General features: G+C 47.1%; 3 protein-coding genes across 3 annotated transcripts in view; 2 read left to right on the forward strand and 1 right to left on the reverse strand.

The window, feature by feature from the left end:
• The window catches only part of LOC309563380 (uncharacterized protein), a gene marked incomplete at its 3' end in the record, with an annotated part of 56,844 nt that extends 48,740 nt beyond the window's left edge, over nucleotides 1-8,104 (reverse strand). The window contains exons 1-5 of the mRNA XM_082267774.1: nucleotides 8,048-8,104; nucleotides 4,797-4,985; nucleotides 3,449-3,604; nucleotides 3,239-3,362; nucleotides 2,948-3,114 (exon numbers count right to left, since the gene is read on the reverse strand). Of these exons, the coding sequence (XP_082123900.1) occupies nucleotides 2,948-3,114; nucleotides 3,239-3,362; nucleotides 3,449-3,604; nucleotides 4,797-4,892 (543 nt within the window). The 5' untranslated portion in view covers nucleotides 4,893-4,985; nucleotides 8,048-8,104. The remainder of the gene's footprint in view (nucleotides 1-2,947; nucleotides 3,115-3,238; nucleotides 3,363-3,448; nucleotides 3,605-4,796; nucleotides 4,986-8,047) is intronic.
• Nucleotides 1-14,141, forward strand: part of LOC309564368 (uncharacterized protein) — a 770,106-nt gene that overhangs the window by 108,043 nt on the left and 647,922 nt on the right. The gene's annotated exons all lie outside the window — the stretch shown is intronic.
• LOC309562836 (uncharacterized protein) overlaps nucleotides 1-14,141 on the forward strand; it is a 141,599-nt gene that overhangs the window by 100,421 nt on the left and 27,037 nt on the right. The gene's annotated exons all lie outside the window — the stretch shown is intronic.

A 14,141-nucleotide genomic window follows, 5' to 3' on the forward strand; every position in this document is an offset into this window, starting at 1 on the left:
CTGTACGGGTGCAGATGGACAATGCCACTGCGGTGGCTTACATCAACCACCAAGGGGGCACCAGGAGTGCCCGGGTGGCCCAGGAAGTGACCGGTATTCTGTCTTCGGCCGGGACTCATGTCCCGGCGATATCGGCAGTTCACATTCCGGGTGTAGAGAATTGGCAGGCCGATTATCTGAGCCGCCAGACCCTGGACCAGGGGGAATGGTCCCTGCACCCGGAGGTGTTTCATATGCTGTGTGCGAGGTGGGGATCCCCGGATGTGGATCTGTTCGCATCTCGGCTGAACAACAAGGTGGAAAGGTTCGTGGCAAGAACACGCGATCCTCTGGAAGACGCCGCGGATGCGCTGGTGTAGCCTTGGCATCAGTATCGTCTGATCTATGCCTTTCCTCCAATTCAGTTGTTGTCCAGGTTCCTTCGCAGGTTGGCCTCGGAACCAACATTGGTGATTCTGGTGGCGTCGGACTGGCCACGCCGGTCGTGGTACACGGACATCGTTCACCTGGCTGTCGAGCCTCCGTGGCGGCTGCCAATATGGGAAGATCTACTGTCTCAGGGACCGATCTTCCATCCTGCTTTACAGTCGCTGGCTTTAACGGCATGGTTGTTGAAAGCCAGGTCCTGAGAGACAGGGGTCTCTCCTCAGAGGTCATTCCTACTTTACTCAAGGCTAGAAAAGCCTCGTCTGGTAAGATTTATTACCGTACATGGAAAGCTTATTTTGCCTGGTGTGAGTCCAGGGGCTTCTCTCCTCGTTCTTACTCGGTGGCGAGAGTGCTGGCTTTCCTTCAGTCTGGTGTGGAGCAGCGCCTGGCGTTGGCCACGATTAAGGACCAGGTATCTGCACTGGCTGTTCCTGGGCCCTCCGGCATCAGGCTTCGGTGGCCCAGGTGTGTAAAGCTGCGACTTGGTTGTCAGTGCACACTTTTTCCAAGTTCTACAAAATTGATGTTCTGGCATCAGCTGATGCCTCCTTTGGCCGCAAAGTTCTCTGTGCGGCAGTACCGTAGGGGACCCTGTTTTTTTTGCGGGTCCCTTGCTGTTGGGGTTGTTTGCCCCCTGGGTTATTTTCTTTCCTGGGTTGTTGCTCCTGTTGAGCTTTTTTTGTTGCCCAGGAGGTTCCCTTGCTGTTCATGTAAGGTTCCTTTCTCTGTTGTGGGTACTGCGTTGCCTTTCTGACGGTTGCGTTGCCCACCCCTCATGTCTGCACTGCTTTGGGACATCCCCATTGGTGAAGACTGTATGAGTGGGCGGCGACTGTCGGAGGATGTAAGAGAAAACTGAATTTTTGTAAAATCTTACCGTAAAATTCCTTTCTCTGAGTCCTCCGACAGTCGCCGCCCCCACCCCTCTTTTGGGGTTCTTATACACTCAACTGCTTGCTACCAAACTGAGTTGGGATGGCTATTGCAGGGGGGTATTGGACCAGTGGGACAGCCCCCATGGGTGTGACTATGTAAATGCTTTGTTCTTAACAAGTCTTATGCCTAGCTACTCCTGCGGAGAGGAAGTCAATACCCCATTGGTGAAGACTGTATGAGTGGGAGGCGACTGTCGGAGGACTCAGAGAAAGGAATTTTACGGTAAGATTTTACAAAAATTCAGTTTTTCCATCCGTCTGGAGGACCGGATCGGATAGGATCAGATGAAAACGGACTGGCGGTCCATTTTCATTCGATCTCCCATAGAGGAAAGTGGGGATCTGACAGGTCTTTCACTGCAAAGTAAGCAGACACGGACCTATCTTACGCCTGCTCAGCGGGGATCAGCGGATCGTTCCCCGCTGAGCAAAGCGGAGTCCACCGGGCGGAAAGAACGTGCAAAAGGAACCTAATGCTGTTTGAGTTAGAATACCAGACTGGAAGCCTGAAAAGGAGGATGGTGCTTGAAATCATAGTTTTTCCTCTGTTAACCATGATTACCTGCAAAGAAATGTGCAGTCATCATTGCTTTGCACAAAAAGGGATTCACAGGCAAGGATATTGCTGCTACTAAGATTGTACCTAAATGAACCATTTATCGGATCATCAAGAACTTCAAGGAGAGAGGTTCAATTGTTGTGAAGAAGGTTTCAGGCCGCCCAACAAAGCACCAGGACCGTCTCCTACAGTTGATTCAGCTGCAAGATCGGGGCACTCTCAGTGCAGAGCTTGCTCAGGAATGGCAGCAGGACGGTGTGAATGCATCCTCACACACAGTGAGGCAAAGATTTTTGGAGGATGGCCTGGTGTCAAGAAGTCTTGCAAAGAAGCCACTTCTCTTCAGGAAAAACATCATGGACAGACTGATATTCTGCAAAAGGTACAGGGATTGGACTGCAGAGGACACAGCAGTTGTTACAACTGCCAGGCCAGGCGAGACGTCATAATGTCGCACCGAGCTTCCGAGAGTCATAGAGACTGCCGGGGACCATCTGGTCCTCAGTATTCTCTATGGTGAACTTCCGCCGCCAGCGGATTCTGTCTTTGACTTGCCGATCGCACGGACGAGCCGGTAGAAGCACCAGAGGGCAGCAGCATGGGGGGGGGGGGGGAGATGTCCCTTCCTGCCACCTGTAAGAATGATCAAGCGGCTGAACTGCCGCTATGATTGTTCTTATAGTGCAGGGACTTGTCAACTGCAAAAGATTATATCTGAATGATGTCTGCAGTTGCAGGCATCATTCAGATATCTCCACTCAAAGTCCATGACGTCATATGACGTCCTTGGGCTGGAAGTGGTTAATTATGAAAATACCACATTATGGCCACTAGATGGAGCTGACAATCATAGGAAATCAACATTTGATTAAAACATGGCTAGAATTCATCATAACTGGGCAAATTCTGGTGAAATTCGACCAACATTTTTTTAGAAAATAGACCTTTTTGATTAAACAGTATATTAATCACTTACCAGCAAGGTTATAGCTCAGTTATAAACCAGATTTCAGTTGGCACCCACCTCCAAATTCTCAGAGACAACGGGATCTTCTTGATTCAAGTTATCACTTAGATCTTCAGCTTCATCTACCAGATCCTTCTGAGGGATCTCCCGGTCTTCCTGTGTGGAGTCCCGGGAATACAGAGGACGGGGACATCTCTCTGAGGGATTTTTGTTACTGGATCCATCTGTAGGAAACACACACACTGACTGAATACATTGTTTCTATGTCTTTATATCAGAGGATGTGTGTATCTAGGAGGATCCTCAATACTCTTCTCTCCTTTACAAGAAATGAAAGTCTCCTCTTACCCGGTGATGTGAGGGGCGGCCGCTTCTCCATGATGACGTCCTTGTAGAGATCCTTGTGTCCTTCTAAATACTCCCACTCCTCCATGGAGAAATAGACAGTGACATCCTGACACCTTATAGGAACCTGACACACACAATGATACAGTCACCATCCAGACTCATCCCTTGTCTGTTACTGGATAATGTCCCAGAATTCCCGGCACCGCTCACCTCTCCTGTCAGCAGCTTAATGATCTCACTGGTGACTTCTTTGACCTTCTTGTTCTTCTGTCTTAGGGAGTGAGATGGAGGCTCTATAACAGGGCCCTGAGTCTTCATCAAGTTGGATGCTATCAAGCCATCTGATAACTTGAAAGCTATATAATTCTATATGTAATTAAAAAAACAACCAGGTTATATCACCCTCCAAACAAAATTAAACTTTTTTTCAAACTTTAAAATTAAATCTTTTACATTATCTTTCAGATTTTTGTTCAGTTCTGTGTTTTATTAATAGAGATAGGAGTGATGTCATGTGACCTCCCAGAATCCTCCTTCCCACTGCGCTCAGGTCTGTGTTTTATTAATAGAGATAAAAGTGATGTCATGTGACCTCCCAGAATCCTCCTCACCTCTCCGGTCAGGTCTGTGTTTTAATAATAGAGATAAGAGTGATGTCATGTGACCTCCCAGAATCCTCCTCACCTCTCCGGTCAGGTCTGTGTTTTTATTAATAGAGATATGAGTGATGTCATGTGACCTCCCAGAATCCTCCTCACCTCTCCGGTCAGGTCTGTGTTTTTATTAATAGAGATAAGAGTGATGTCATGTGACCTCCCAGAATCCTCCTCACCTCTCCGGTCAGGTCTGTTTTAATAATAGAGATAAGAGTGATGTCATGTGACCTCCCAGAATCCTCCTCACCTCTCCGGTCAGGTCTGTTTTAATAATAGAGATAAGAGTGATGTCATGTGACCTCCCAGAATCCTCCTCACCTCTCCAGTCAGGTCTGTGTTTTATTGAGAGATATATGAGTGATGTCATGTGAACTCCCAGAATCCTCCTCTCCGGTCAGGTCTGGGTTTTATTAAGAGAGATATGAGTGATGTCATGTGACCTCCCAGAATCCTCCTCTCCTCTCCTCTCCGGTCAGGTCTGTGTTTTATTAAGAGAGATATGAGTGATGTCATGTGACCTCCCAGAATCCTCCTCTCCTCTCCAGTCAGGTCTGTGTTTTATTAAGAGAGATATGAGTGATGTCATGTGACCTCCCAGAATCCTCCTCACCTCTCCGGTCAGGTCTGTGTTTTATTAATAGAGATAAGAGTGATGTCATGTGAACTCCCAGAATCCTCCTCACCTCTCCGGTCCGGTCTGTGTTTTATTAATAGAGATAAGAGTGATGTCATGTGACCTCCCAGAATCCTCCTCACCTCTCCGGTCAGATCTGTGTTTTATTAATAGAGATAAGAGTGATGTCATGTGACCTCCCAGAATCCTCCTCACCTCTCCGGTCAGCTCTGTGTTTTATTAAGAGAGATATGAGTGATGTCATGTGACCTCCCAGAATCCTCCTCACCTCTCCGGTCAGCAAGTAGATTATCTCCAGCGTGAGGTTTAATATCCTCTCTGTTATCTTGCTCCTTTCCTTCTCCATCCTCTGTGGATAAGTCATGATTGGGAAGTTCTTGGGAAAGTGACTTACTGTTAGAAGATGCCCTTACATTCACTTAAAAATGAGAATTCCAAAGTCGAACTCCAGGCAGACCTAAAAAGCCACCATTGAGTCAAATTATGAAGCCCTTAAAACACCTACTGTATAAACCTATTTTTATATAGAACTAACACAACACTTGACACTGCTGCTGCTCTTCCATTAATCACAGGCTGGGGGAGGTACTAGACCAAGCTGTATTGGTGAACTGAAATGTGGTCTGCAGAGGGGTCTTATGTCTTGACTATGCTGTTTGCAAGGGGTGCCTGGATCAAAAGCCTGGCTAAAGAGATTTGCACAATTGAGTGCTCGCTATGTAGGCTACCTCTTTCTGAGAATCCATTAGGCTCCTCTAACATATTTAGTTCTGTGTGCTGTCTAATGTCCTGCACCCACTGTATACATATGCAATATGTCAGCTAATGGTAAGATAGGCCTCCCTTCCAAGCCCTTTTCCCCAATATGTCAGCTGATGTGTGGGGCTTGAGGTAATAAAAAGGATTTTAGGAAAGTGCAATGGATATTTTTTGTCAAAGTATAGGGAATAAAGGCACAATCGGTGCCCTTGACATTTTGCTACCCAACCACAGCTTATTACAGCTTGATCAGGGGTGAGGAAGAAGGTGCAGAGTTATGAATCAACTGCATCAGCTACCAGAAGTTTGACATTGAAGTCAAGTTTGACAGGAATCATCCCCTTTCAAAGTGGACCATTGAAGTCAATCGGACCATGCCACAACCACAAGCCCAGCATTTAACTTGTTGAGTTGACCGCCATCACCGCCTGTCAAACTCACCCACTGAAGTAAGCGAGACTGCGCCACAACTGCGAACATTTGGCTTGCAGTCCAATTGACTTCAATAGGTGAGTTTGACATGCAATGACAATCTAATCAGCTTTCCCAGCTACCTTTATGTAATTGCTTTAAAGTTCTCAACCACTAGGCCATGGCCCACTGCCAGGGCACACAACCTCTCTCCTCCCAGCATTTAGCTAGCTGCAAATCCCCTAACCTCCAACAATGCCTTCCAGCTCCCATAGTGCCCCCCAGTCTCCCATCATGACCAACAGTGCCACTCAACCTCTCACAGTGCCTCCAGGCCCCTTAAGAGCCCCCAGTACCACCTCCAATAGTGCCCCTAGCTTGCTACAGAAGCTGCAGCCCCCAAAGTGACCCCCACAGTCTCCCACAATGCCCCCTAGGACCCTCCAGTCTCCCACGTTGCTCCGTAAAAACCACCAGCCTTCTGAAGAGACCCCAACTCCATCTACCACGGTTGCTCCCAGCTTCATCCAGAAACCTCATGCCGTATAGGGCCACCCAGTCTCATCCAAAGCCTTCCAGAAGGTCAATGCATATTTTGCCTTCCCATACTTTTATTGTGCAAGCATGAACTTTTTCTTACTGCTGGGCAAGCCTTTTTTTTCTCAGAGAATAGATGCAGGTACTTCCTCCTTCTGGGTCACTTCTTGTCTCCAACCCCTACCCAAATCTGAGCACCATATCTTGGTCCCACCCCCTACCTATCTCCCAGTACCATCCCTTTTAGAGACTACTGAGCCAAGTATAATTTATGGAATTGGTATGAAATTTGGTAATGATAACAAGAAAAACAGTAAAACAGATTCTGCCCCACACACCCAGCTACAATAGATAGATTCCAACCAATAAAAGACTCCTCGCAAAAAAATACCCCCCAGCAGCAATAGATCCACCACATCAAACATACACCCATGACGATTTGCCCACCAGAAACAACATACATATATACCATCACCAGCAGCAATAGATCCCTCACCTGCAGAAATCGATCCCTCACCAGCAACAAAAGTATCCCCAGCAGCCAGCATCAATAGATGTTCCAGCACACTTCCGAACCTCTTGCCATTACATACATTCAGTGTTGGAGGTGCTGAAACTGTGTTCCCCCTGCGTTCCCACTAAAAAAAGCCCTGCTGTTGAGGCATGGAATAAATTACCAGGCCCTTGTCTCAATAAGGTTGATAATCACTCTCTATGAGGAGCAGAGGAGGCATTTGTGGTCCAAATCAGGAGAACTTCCTAGGATGACAACCATTGCTCCCTCCATAGGTACAATGAAATGACTGAGCGTTTTCACCCTAGTACAGGAAATGTGTTATTCAGCAGATAATGAAGGGAAAGAAAAGCTTGAGAAAAGGTAACAGATACAGCCCCTAAGGACTGCAAAAATGTAGTTTTTGCTCTTGGGTTAAGAATGCATTTGTCTTGCCTCCCTGTGCATCCAATATTAAGAGCAATAAAGATAATATGTATAGTATACAGTGCTTTTTTTCTAAGTCACTTCGTATCTCCGCCCCCTACCCACCTCTGAGCACTGACCCTTGGTTCCACCCCATCCCACCTCTGAGCACTGTTCCTTGGTTACACCCCCTACCCAACTCCTAGTACGGCCCCTTTTAAAGAATATAGAGCCAAGTATCATTTTGTTGTGTTAAGTAATGGATATGGAATTTGGTCATGATAACAAGACAAGCAATAAAATAGATCCTTGCCAGCAACAATAGACCCCCCAGCAGCAATAGACTTCCCTGGCAAAACAAAAGACCCCCCAGCAACAACAACAAATCTCCCAGCGGCCAGCATCAATAGACTCCCCAGCAGCCAGCAAAAGGAGACTCCTTCCTAAACAGTAGATCCCTTCCAGCAACAATTGACCCCACAGTAACAAAAAATCTTCCACCAGCAAAAATTGATTGCCATGCAAATATAGATCCCCTCCAGCAACAATAGATACTCCAGCAGCCAGCATCAGTGAACCCTCCCTTCACACCCCAGCACCCCTTGCCATTGTAAACATTCAGTGCTAGAGGTGCCGGAACTGTGTTCCCTCGCGTTCCCACTGAAAAAAAGCCCTGATAGTATATAATTTAAGTAAGAACAGTAAAATTTTATTGCACATTTTATTGAATAATATAGTGCAATATTTGATATACCCCTCCCCCATGACTCATTGTCTCTTTACTACGCAGCTTATATGAATAAAAAACATACCATACATACAGTAAAAGAATAGCATACTTAATGATAAAAATATTATAATAAAATAAGACTAGAACAAAAACACATCACTACCTTGTCAGTGTTCAGCCAGATCCCACCTACATCGTACAAGCTGCCGTGAAAGACCACTAGGCTACAACAACATGGCTGCCTCCTTCCAGGCATGACACCTAACCTACGATCACTTTCTCGCTTTCTAAATTATTATATTGCGCTAATAAGAATAAGGAGATGGCTCTAACCTTGTTATTCACAAAATTCTTCCTTTTGTACTACAAATAAAATCTGTTTATCATTTAAAGTGGTTAGGCTACAAGAAAATGGCCACCATTCTTGATATTGAGGACACTTTTAATGCACTGATAAGGGCAGGTCCCTGTTTCCCTGCACAAAGCAAACCCTAGAGGAGGAAATGGGAATTGAAGAAACTATCCTCAAAAAAGGGGGAGGCCATTTTGTTGTAGACCAGAGACGGAGGAGGGGATTTATACATGTAGTAGTGGTGTTTGGAGGCAATCATGTCTTTTGTTTATGAGAAAAGGAAGAGGAAAGGGGATTCAAACACTCTCTGTGGTCTGGATGGGGGGGCCATGGGATCTTGTGAGTCAGGTCACTATAAAGATATATTGTATATACATGCCGGATTGCTATAGAGCGTGCTCTTCTCTGTCTCTCAATTTTTTTTATAGGTTCTTTAATCAATATTTATTATATTTCCACATTTTTACTTTTATGGTTCAGACAGTGTTTATTTATTGAAGTAAAAACACCTTGAAATAGATGACCTGACTGAGGATGGAGAAGGAGAGGAGTCACATGACAGAGAGGATATTAAACCTCAGCCTGGGGATCATCTACCTACTGACCGGTGTTCCGTGAGAAAACCATACCCGTGAGAAAACCATACCCTCGTCACTTCCGGTGCACCTACGGAGGGTATGGATTTATCACAGTAGTGTGTGTAATGTTACATTTGCCGCGGTTACATTAAAACAGCTCCTCTGCAATATGAGTCATCTCCGCTCCTTCCCCTGTCACTTCCCTGATCTCGGCTAATAAATATAAAAGCGGATCACTGAGCCAACATCTCCGTCATTTACATTTCATACACCCGCCGCCGCTTTTACATTTAGAAGTGACAGGGATAGGAGCGGAGATGACTCATATTGCAGCCGAGCTGTTTTCATGTAACCGCCGCAAGTGTAAAATTACACACACTACCGTGATAATTTCATACCCTCCGAGCATGCGCACTTGTCAACTTCTCAGCTGTTCAATGATGTATCCGGGGCTCTGAGCATGCGCACTGCTACGCTGCTCAGCTGTTTCGGACAGGAAGTGACGTGGGTATGGAATTCTAACGAGGTATGGTTTTCTAACGTTACACCGGAGAGGGGTGGAAGATTCTGGGAGGTCACATGACATCACTCTAATCTCTATTAATAAAACACAGAGCAGACCGGAGAGGTGAGGAGGATTCTGGGAGGTCACATGACATCACTCTTATCTCTATTAACCACTTTACCACCGGAGGATTTTGCTGTCTTGCGCCGGGGCCACTTTTTGCGATTCGGCACTGTGCGACTTTAACTGACAATTGCGCGGTCATGCAACGTTGTACCCAAACGAAAACAGAGCTTTCTTTTGGTGGTATTTGATCACCTGTGCGATGTTTACTTTTTGCGCTATTAACAAAAAAAGAGCGACAATTTTGAAAAAATAACAATATTTTTCACATTTTTTTATATGAAAGTCCCCCCCAAAAAAATGTAAAAATCAAAATTTTTTATCATTTTAGGCCAATTTGTTTTCTGCTACATATTTTTGGTAAAAAAAATTGCAAAAAGCGTATTTTGATTGGTTTGCGCAAAAGTTATTGCGTTTACTAACTAAGGGAAAGATTTCTGTCATTTCTGGTGTTTTTTTTTTTAACGAGTCATGGTGGCGATCTGCGATTTTTTTGGCGGGACTGCGACATTGCTGCGGACAGATAGGACACTTGACTGACATTTTTGACACTTTTGGGGTTACCAGTGACATTACTACAGTAATCAGTGCTAAAAAGTTGCACTGTTACTGTAAAAATGACACTGGAGGGAAGGGGTTAATTTTATTGGAGAGGGAGGGGTTAATGTATGCCTGGTGCTTACTAACGTGTGTGGGGGGAGGTGAATGAGTGACACAAGGACAGATCGCAGGTTCAGCTATGCTGAACCCTGCAATCTGATCCTGCCTGTCACTTAGGAGATCCACCTGCTTTGTTTACACAAGTGGGCGGATCTCCAGACTCGATTCCCCGACGATCGGGGAAGAGCAGCGGCGATTGCCGCTGCTCCTCCCCTGGCCCGACTCCCGCTGTGACTAAATACAGCGGGAGCGAGCCTCCGGCGGCGCACGCGCGCCGCTGAGAAGGTGTGTCTGCCGACGTAGGTCTATGTCGTCAGACCTACAAGAGCCACTTAGCCACAGTACAGCTCTAGTGAGCAGACGGCAAGTAGTTAATAAAACACAGACCTGACGGGAGAGGTGAGGAGGATTCTGGGAGGTCACACAGATCACCCCACCACTAGAGCAGGGTCCCCAAAGCTTTCTAAGCAAAACCAATTTATTGTCCTTCAGATTTTAAGAGGGCTGGACTGTGGCCCCCGGAGAGTAGAAAATGCCCCAGCTTCATTTGGGGTAAACAATGTCTCAGATTTGGTGGTCAGTGGGGGTAAAATAATTACATAGCACCTGTAGTTATTAGGAGGAGCATTGTACCATCATTGGTGTTAGTTGGAGGATGGTTGGTGTCAGTGTGAGGAATAGTCCCCCATCATTACTAGCAGTGGAAGGAATATTTCTTTTAGTTGGTGTTAATGGGAGAATTGTGCCCCATCGTTGAAATCAGTGGGAGGAATAGTGCCCCTTCATTAGTATCAGTGGGAGGAAAAGTGTCCCATTATTGGTATCAGTGGGAGGAATAGTGTCCCATCATTGGTATCAGTGGGAGGAATAGTGTCCCATCATTGGTATCAGTGGGAGGAATAGTGCCCCATCATTGGTGTCAGTGGGAGGAATAGTGTCCCATCATTGGTGTCAGTGGGAGGAGTAGTACCCCATCATTGGTGTCAGTGGGAGGAGTAGTTTCCCATCATTCAGCTTCGGGTGTGGCTGCAGGAAGGTTCTCTGGCTGTGTGTCTGGAGCTGCTCCAGGTGATCTGTTTGAGAGGGGAGTCTGGTAAAATCTCTCCCAGCTCTGCTGGCCCCTATCTGGGGAGGCCATGCAGGCCAGCAGGGCCTCTCCTGCTGGAAGCTCTCAGCCATCCCCTGGGCTGACGGATGACATACCTGCTCCTGGACAAGCCATGGCTGGGGATCTCTCTGCCCCTGGTGAGGATGAGGATACCGAGTCCATTCGGGAGCGAGTGGTGGCCGGGATCAAGGTCCTGAATAGGGAGAGAGACCAGCTCTACAAACTGAGAGCGGAGTTGAAGCGTCTGCGAAAGCAACGTGAAGGTTTGTACAGCCGCAACCGTGGATCTATGGATCCGGAAATCCAGTTGGCAAAGGTCCGGGTTCAACACCAGGAAACCATTGTGTCCATGATGGAAGGTAAAGAGGGGCCCTTTAAGGAAAAGTTTTGCAATGACCGCAGATTTGCAAGGATGGCAAAGATGGAGGTGGAGGAGGGGACCCCAAGTTCTGACCCCCTGCCCCCCCAAGGTGAGGTAAGCAACCCGTTGCCTTCTCAGGGCTCAGGAGGCATGCTGACAGTGATCCAGGCAGTGGAGTCTCCATTACGGGCGGATCAGCTGGTGTTTGGTGAGGAGAACTTTCCTGACAATGTGCCTGATAAGGTAAAACCTAGCAAGTCACAAGTGACTGATAAAACTATTTTTGTGCCATTTAACACCTTGGCTAATACTGATGTTTTGCCCAATGACACCCAGGCTGGTAATATTATATCCAGCAATACTTCAGCTGCTGATGTTTCCACTGAGGAAAAATTGCGTTTAAAAAATGACATTGCAGCAAAGGAACTACAAGAGCCAGAACAACCAGTTAACCCCCCTTTTGCTGAGTCAAAGGCTGTTTGTCCAGTCACAGCTGCTGTCTCTATACTGCAGCATCAGGACACCTGTGGTACTACAGCAGAAACTGTGATAGTGAATACTGATTGTTCTGACATTTCTTCCAACACAGGTGTTCTGAATAATCCTACTAATGTTTGTGTAATGGGAAATCCTACTGGCTCAGTACAAGCAATTAATAATAAGGATAATAATAATAATGTACCAGCTAAAGTTACATCGGTGTGGGGTCTTGGCCCTGATAAGCCTTCTTTTGCTCAGGTGGTACGCTCTGCTCCTGGTAATATTATTAAGCCAGGGCTGCAGCCAATGAGGAACCCTGCTTCCAGGCAGAGATTTACACCACAAACTGCCACTTTGAGCACCCCTGGTTCCGGTCTTGGGTCTCTGGCTTCTGCTGGGGGTCCAAGACGTAATGTCGTTATACTTAAATGGGAAGGTGGTGCAGTCTCTCCAGCACGGCGTGTGGTGGTGGATATGATTTTGGAGATGGGCTTTGGGGCGAATGACCTTTATGCCCTAATACATGTAGCTGGGAGCCGGGAGTACACAATCAGCTTCACCAGGCCGGAGGGTCTTGACCTGTTCTGGGAACGATATGAGGCTCGGTGCAGGTCAAGACCCGAATGGGAAGATCTGGCACCAGTTGCTGTTTCGCAGAGATCAACGGTTAAAAAAATAACCATCATCCTCAATAATGAGAGTGTTCCTGCTCGGGACCTAGAGGTCTGGTTAAGGAACTATGGTGAGGTTTTGACAAGGCTAGAAAAAATCCTTGATGAACGTGACATCTGGACCGGGGGTTGGTCAGTAACGGTTAGGTTGGCCAGGGATGGGAATGTTGTCCGTCACCTGCCCTCCTCGGCTTTCATAGGGAGGGATAGGATGACTATTTTTTATCCTGGTCAGCCAAAGCTATGTCACCGCTGTGGAGAAAAGGGGCATTTTAGCTCCTCCTGTTCAGCCTTAATATGTTCAGTATGTCGGGGACAGGGTCATGTGGCCAGGGACTGTACCCAGGCGATAAGGTGCAACCTGTGCCTGCGCCTTGGCCACCCCTACAGCCGATGTCCGGAGGCCTGGCACAACATGGAGAAGGAGGTAGTAGATGAACTGTTGAGGCTGGACGGGATGGAGGATGAGGCCCCTGGTGTACCATCCTCCTCAGCGGTGACTGACCCCCCAGGTCCTGTTCAGGATCCCTCCCCAGTTTCTGTGGCCAACCCTCCTGTGTCTGTAGGTATTCCTTCTGTGACTGTCTCTGTGTCCCCCCAGCCTACTGTACCGGCTCCTCTTGTGTCAGAACCTTCTAAGTCTGTCCCCCCTGAGTCAGTCTTGCCCCATGAGTCATCCCCTCCTAGGTCTGACTTAAGGGAAGGTCCCCCCCCACCAGGAGTGGTAGAGGGTACCAAAAGGGTGCTGCGGTTTCCTCTGTAAAGAAGTCTTCTGTGAAGACTTCAAAAAAGAAGAAAACAAGAGATAACATCTCTGAATCTGACCTGCAGTACCTGGAGGAGAGAAGGAAGGTTGTGAGGCGGAAGAGACAGGCGGTGAGGACGGAACAGGGACAGGATGCCCCAGTGTCTGTCCCCAACCGTTCTAGGGCTTCTGCATGGGATATCTCCACATCTGGAGCTTCTTCTGAGCAAAATTCTGATTCAGAAATGGAATTGGAGGAGGCCTCAAGAAAGAGAGAGGCTTCTGGTGATGAGCAGCAGAGGGGAGCTAAGAAGCAATCCACCCAATAACCCAAATGGCGGTTCCCCCTCCGTTAAAAGTGGTGACAATAAATGTTGCCAGCATTAAGTCGGTAAGAGCTCGTTCTATGGCCTTCTTTTTGTTCAGCCAATTAGATGCTGAAATTTTATTTTTGCAGGAGACTAGGCTCACCTCCTTGGCAGATATTCATATGGCCAAGAGAGAGTGGAGGTATGGTCCATCTTACTGGTCTCTTGCGGCCGAGCCTTACGGCGGGGTGGCGGTGTTGTTTAAAACCGGCATGGTAACTGTCCGGCGGGTTATTGAGGTGGAGATTGGGAGATGTATGGTCTTAGACGTTCTTGTGGGAGGGCAGGACCTGCGCCTAATTAATA

Source organism: Pelophylax lessonae (genome assembly GCF_965119305.1).
Source record: "Pelophylax lessonae genome assembly, chromosome: 9".
In the NCBI taxonomy this organism is placed as follows: Eukaryota; Metazoa; Chordata; class Amphibia; order Anura; family Ranidae; genus Pelophylax; species Pelophylax lessonae.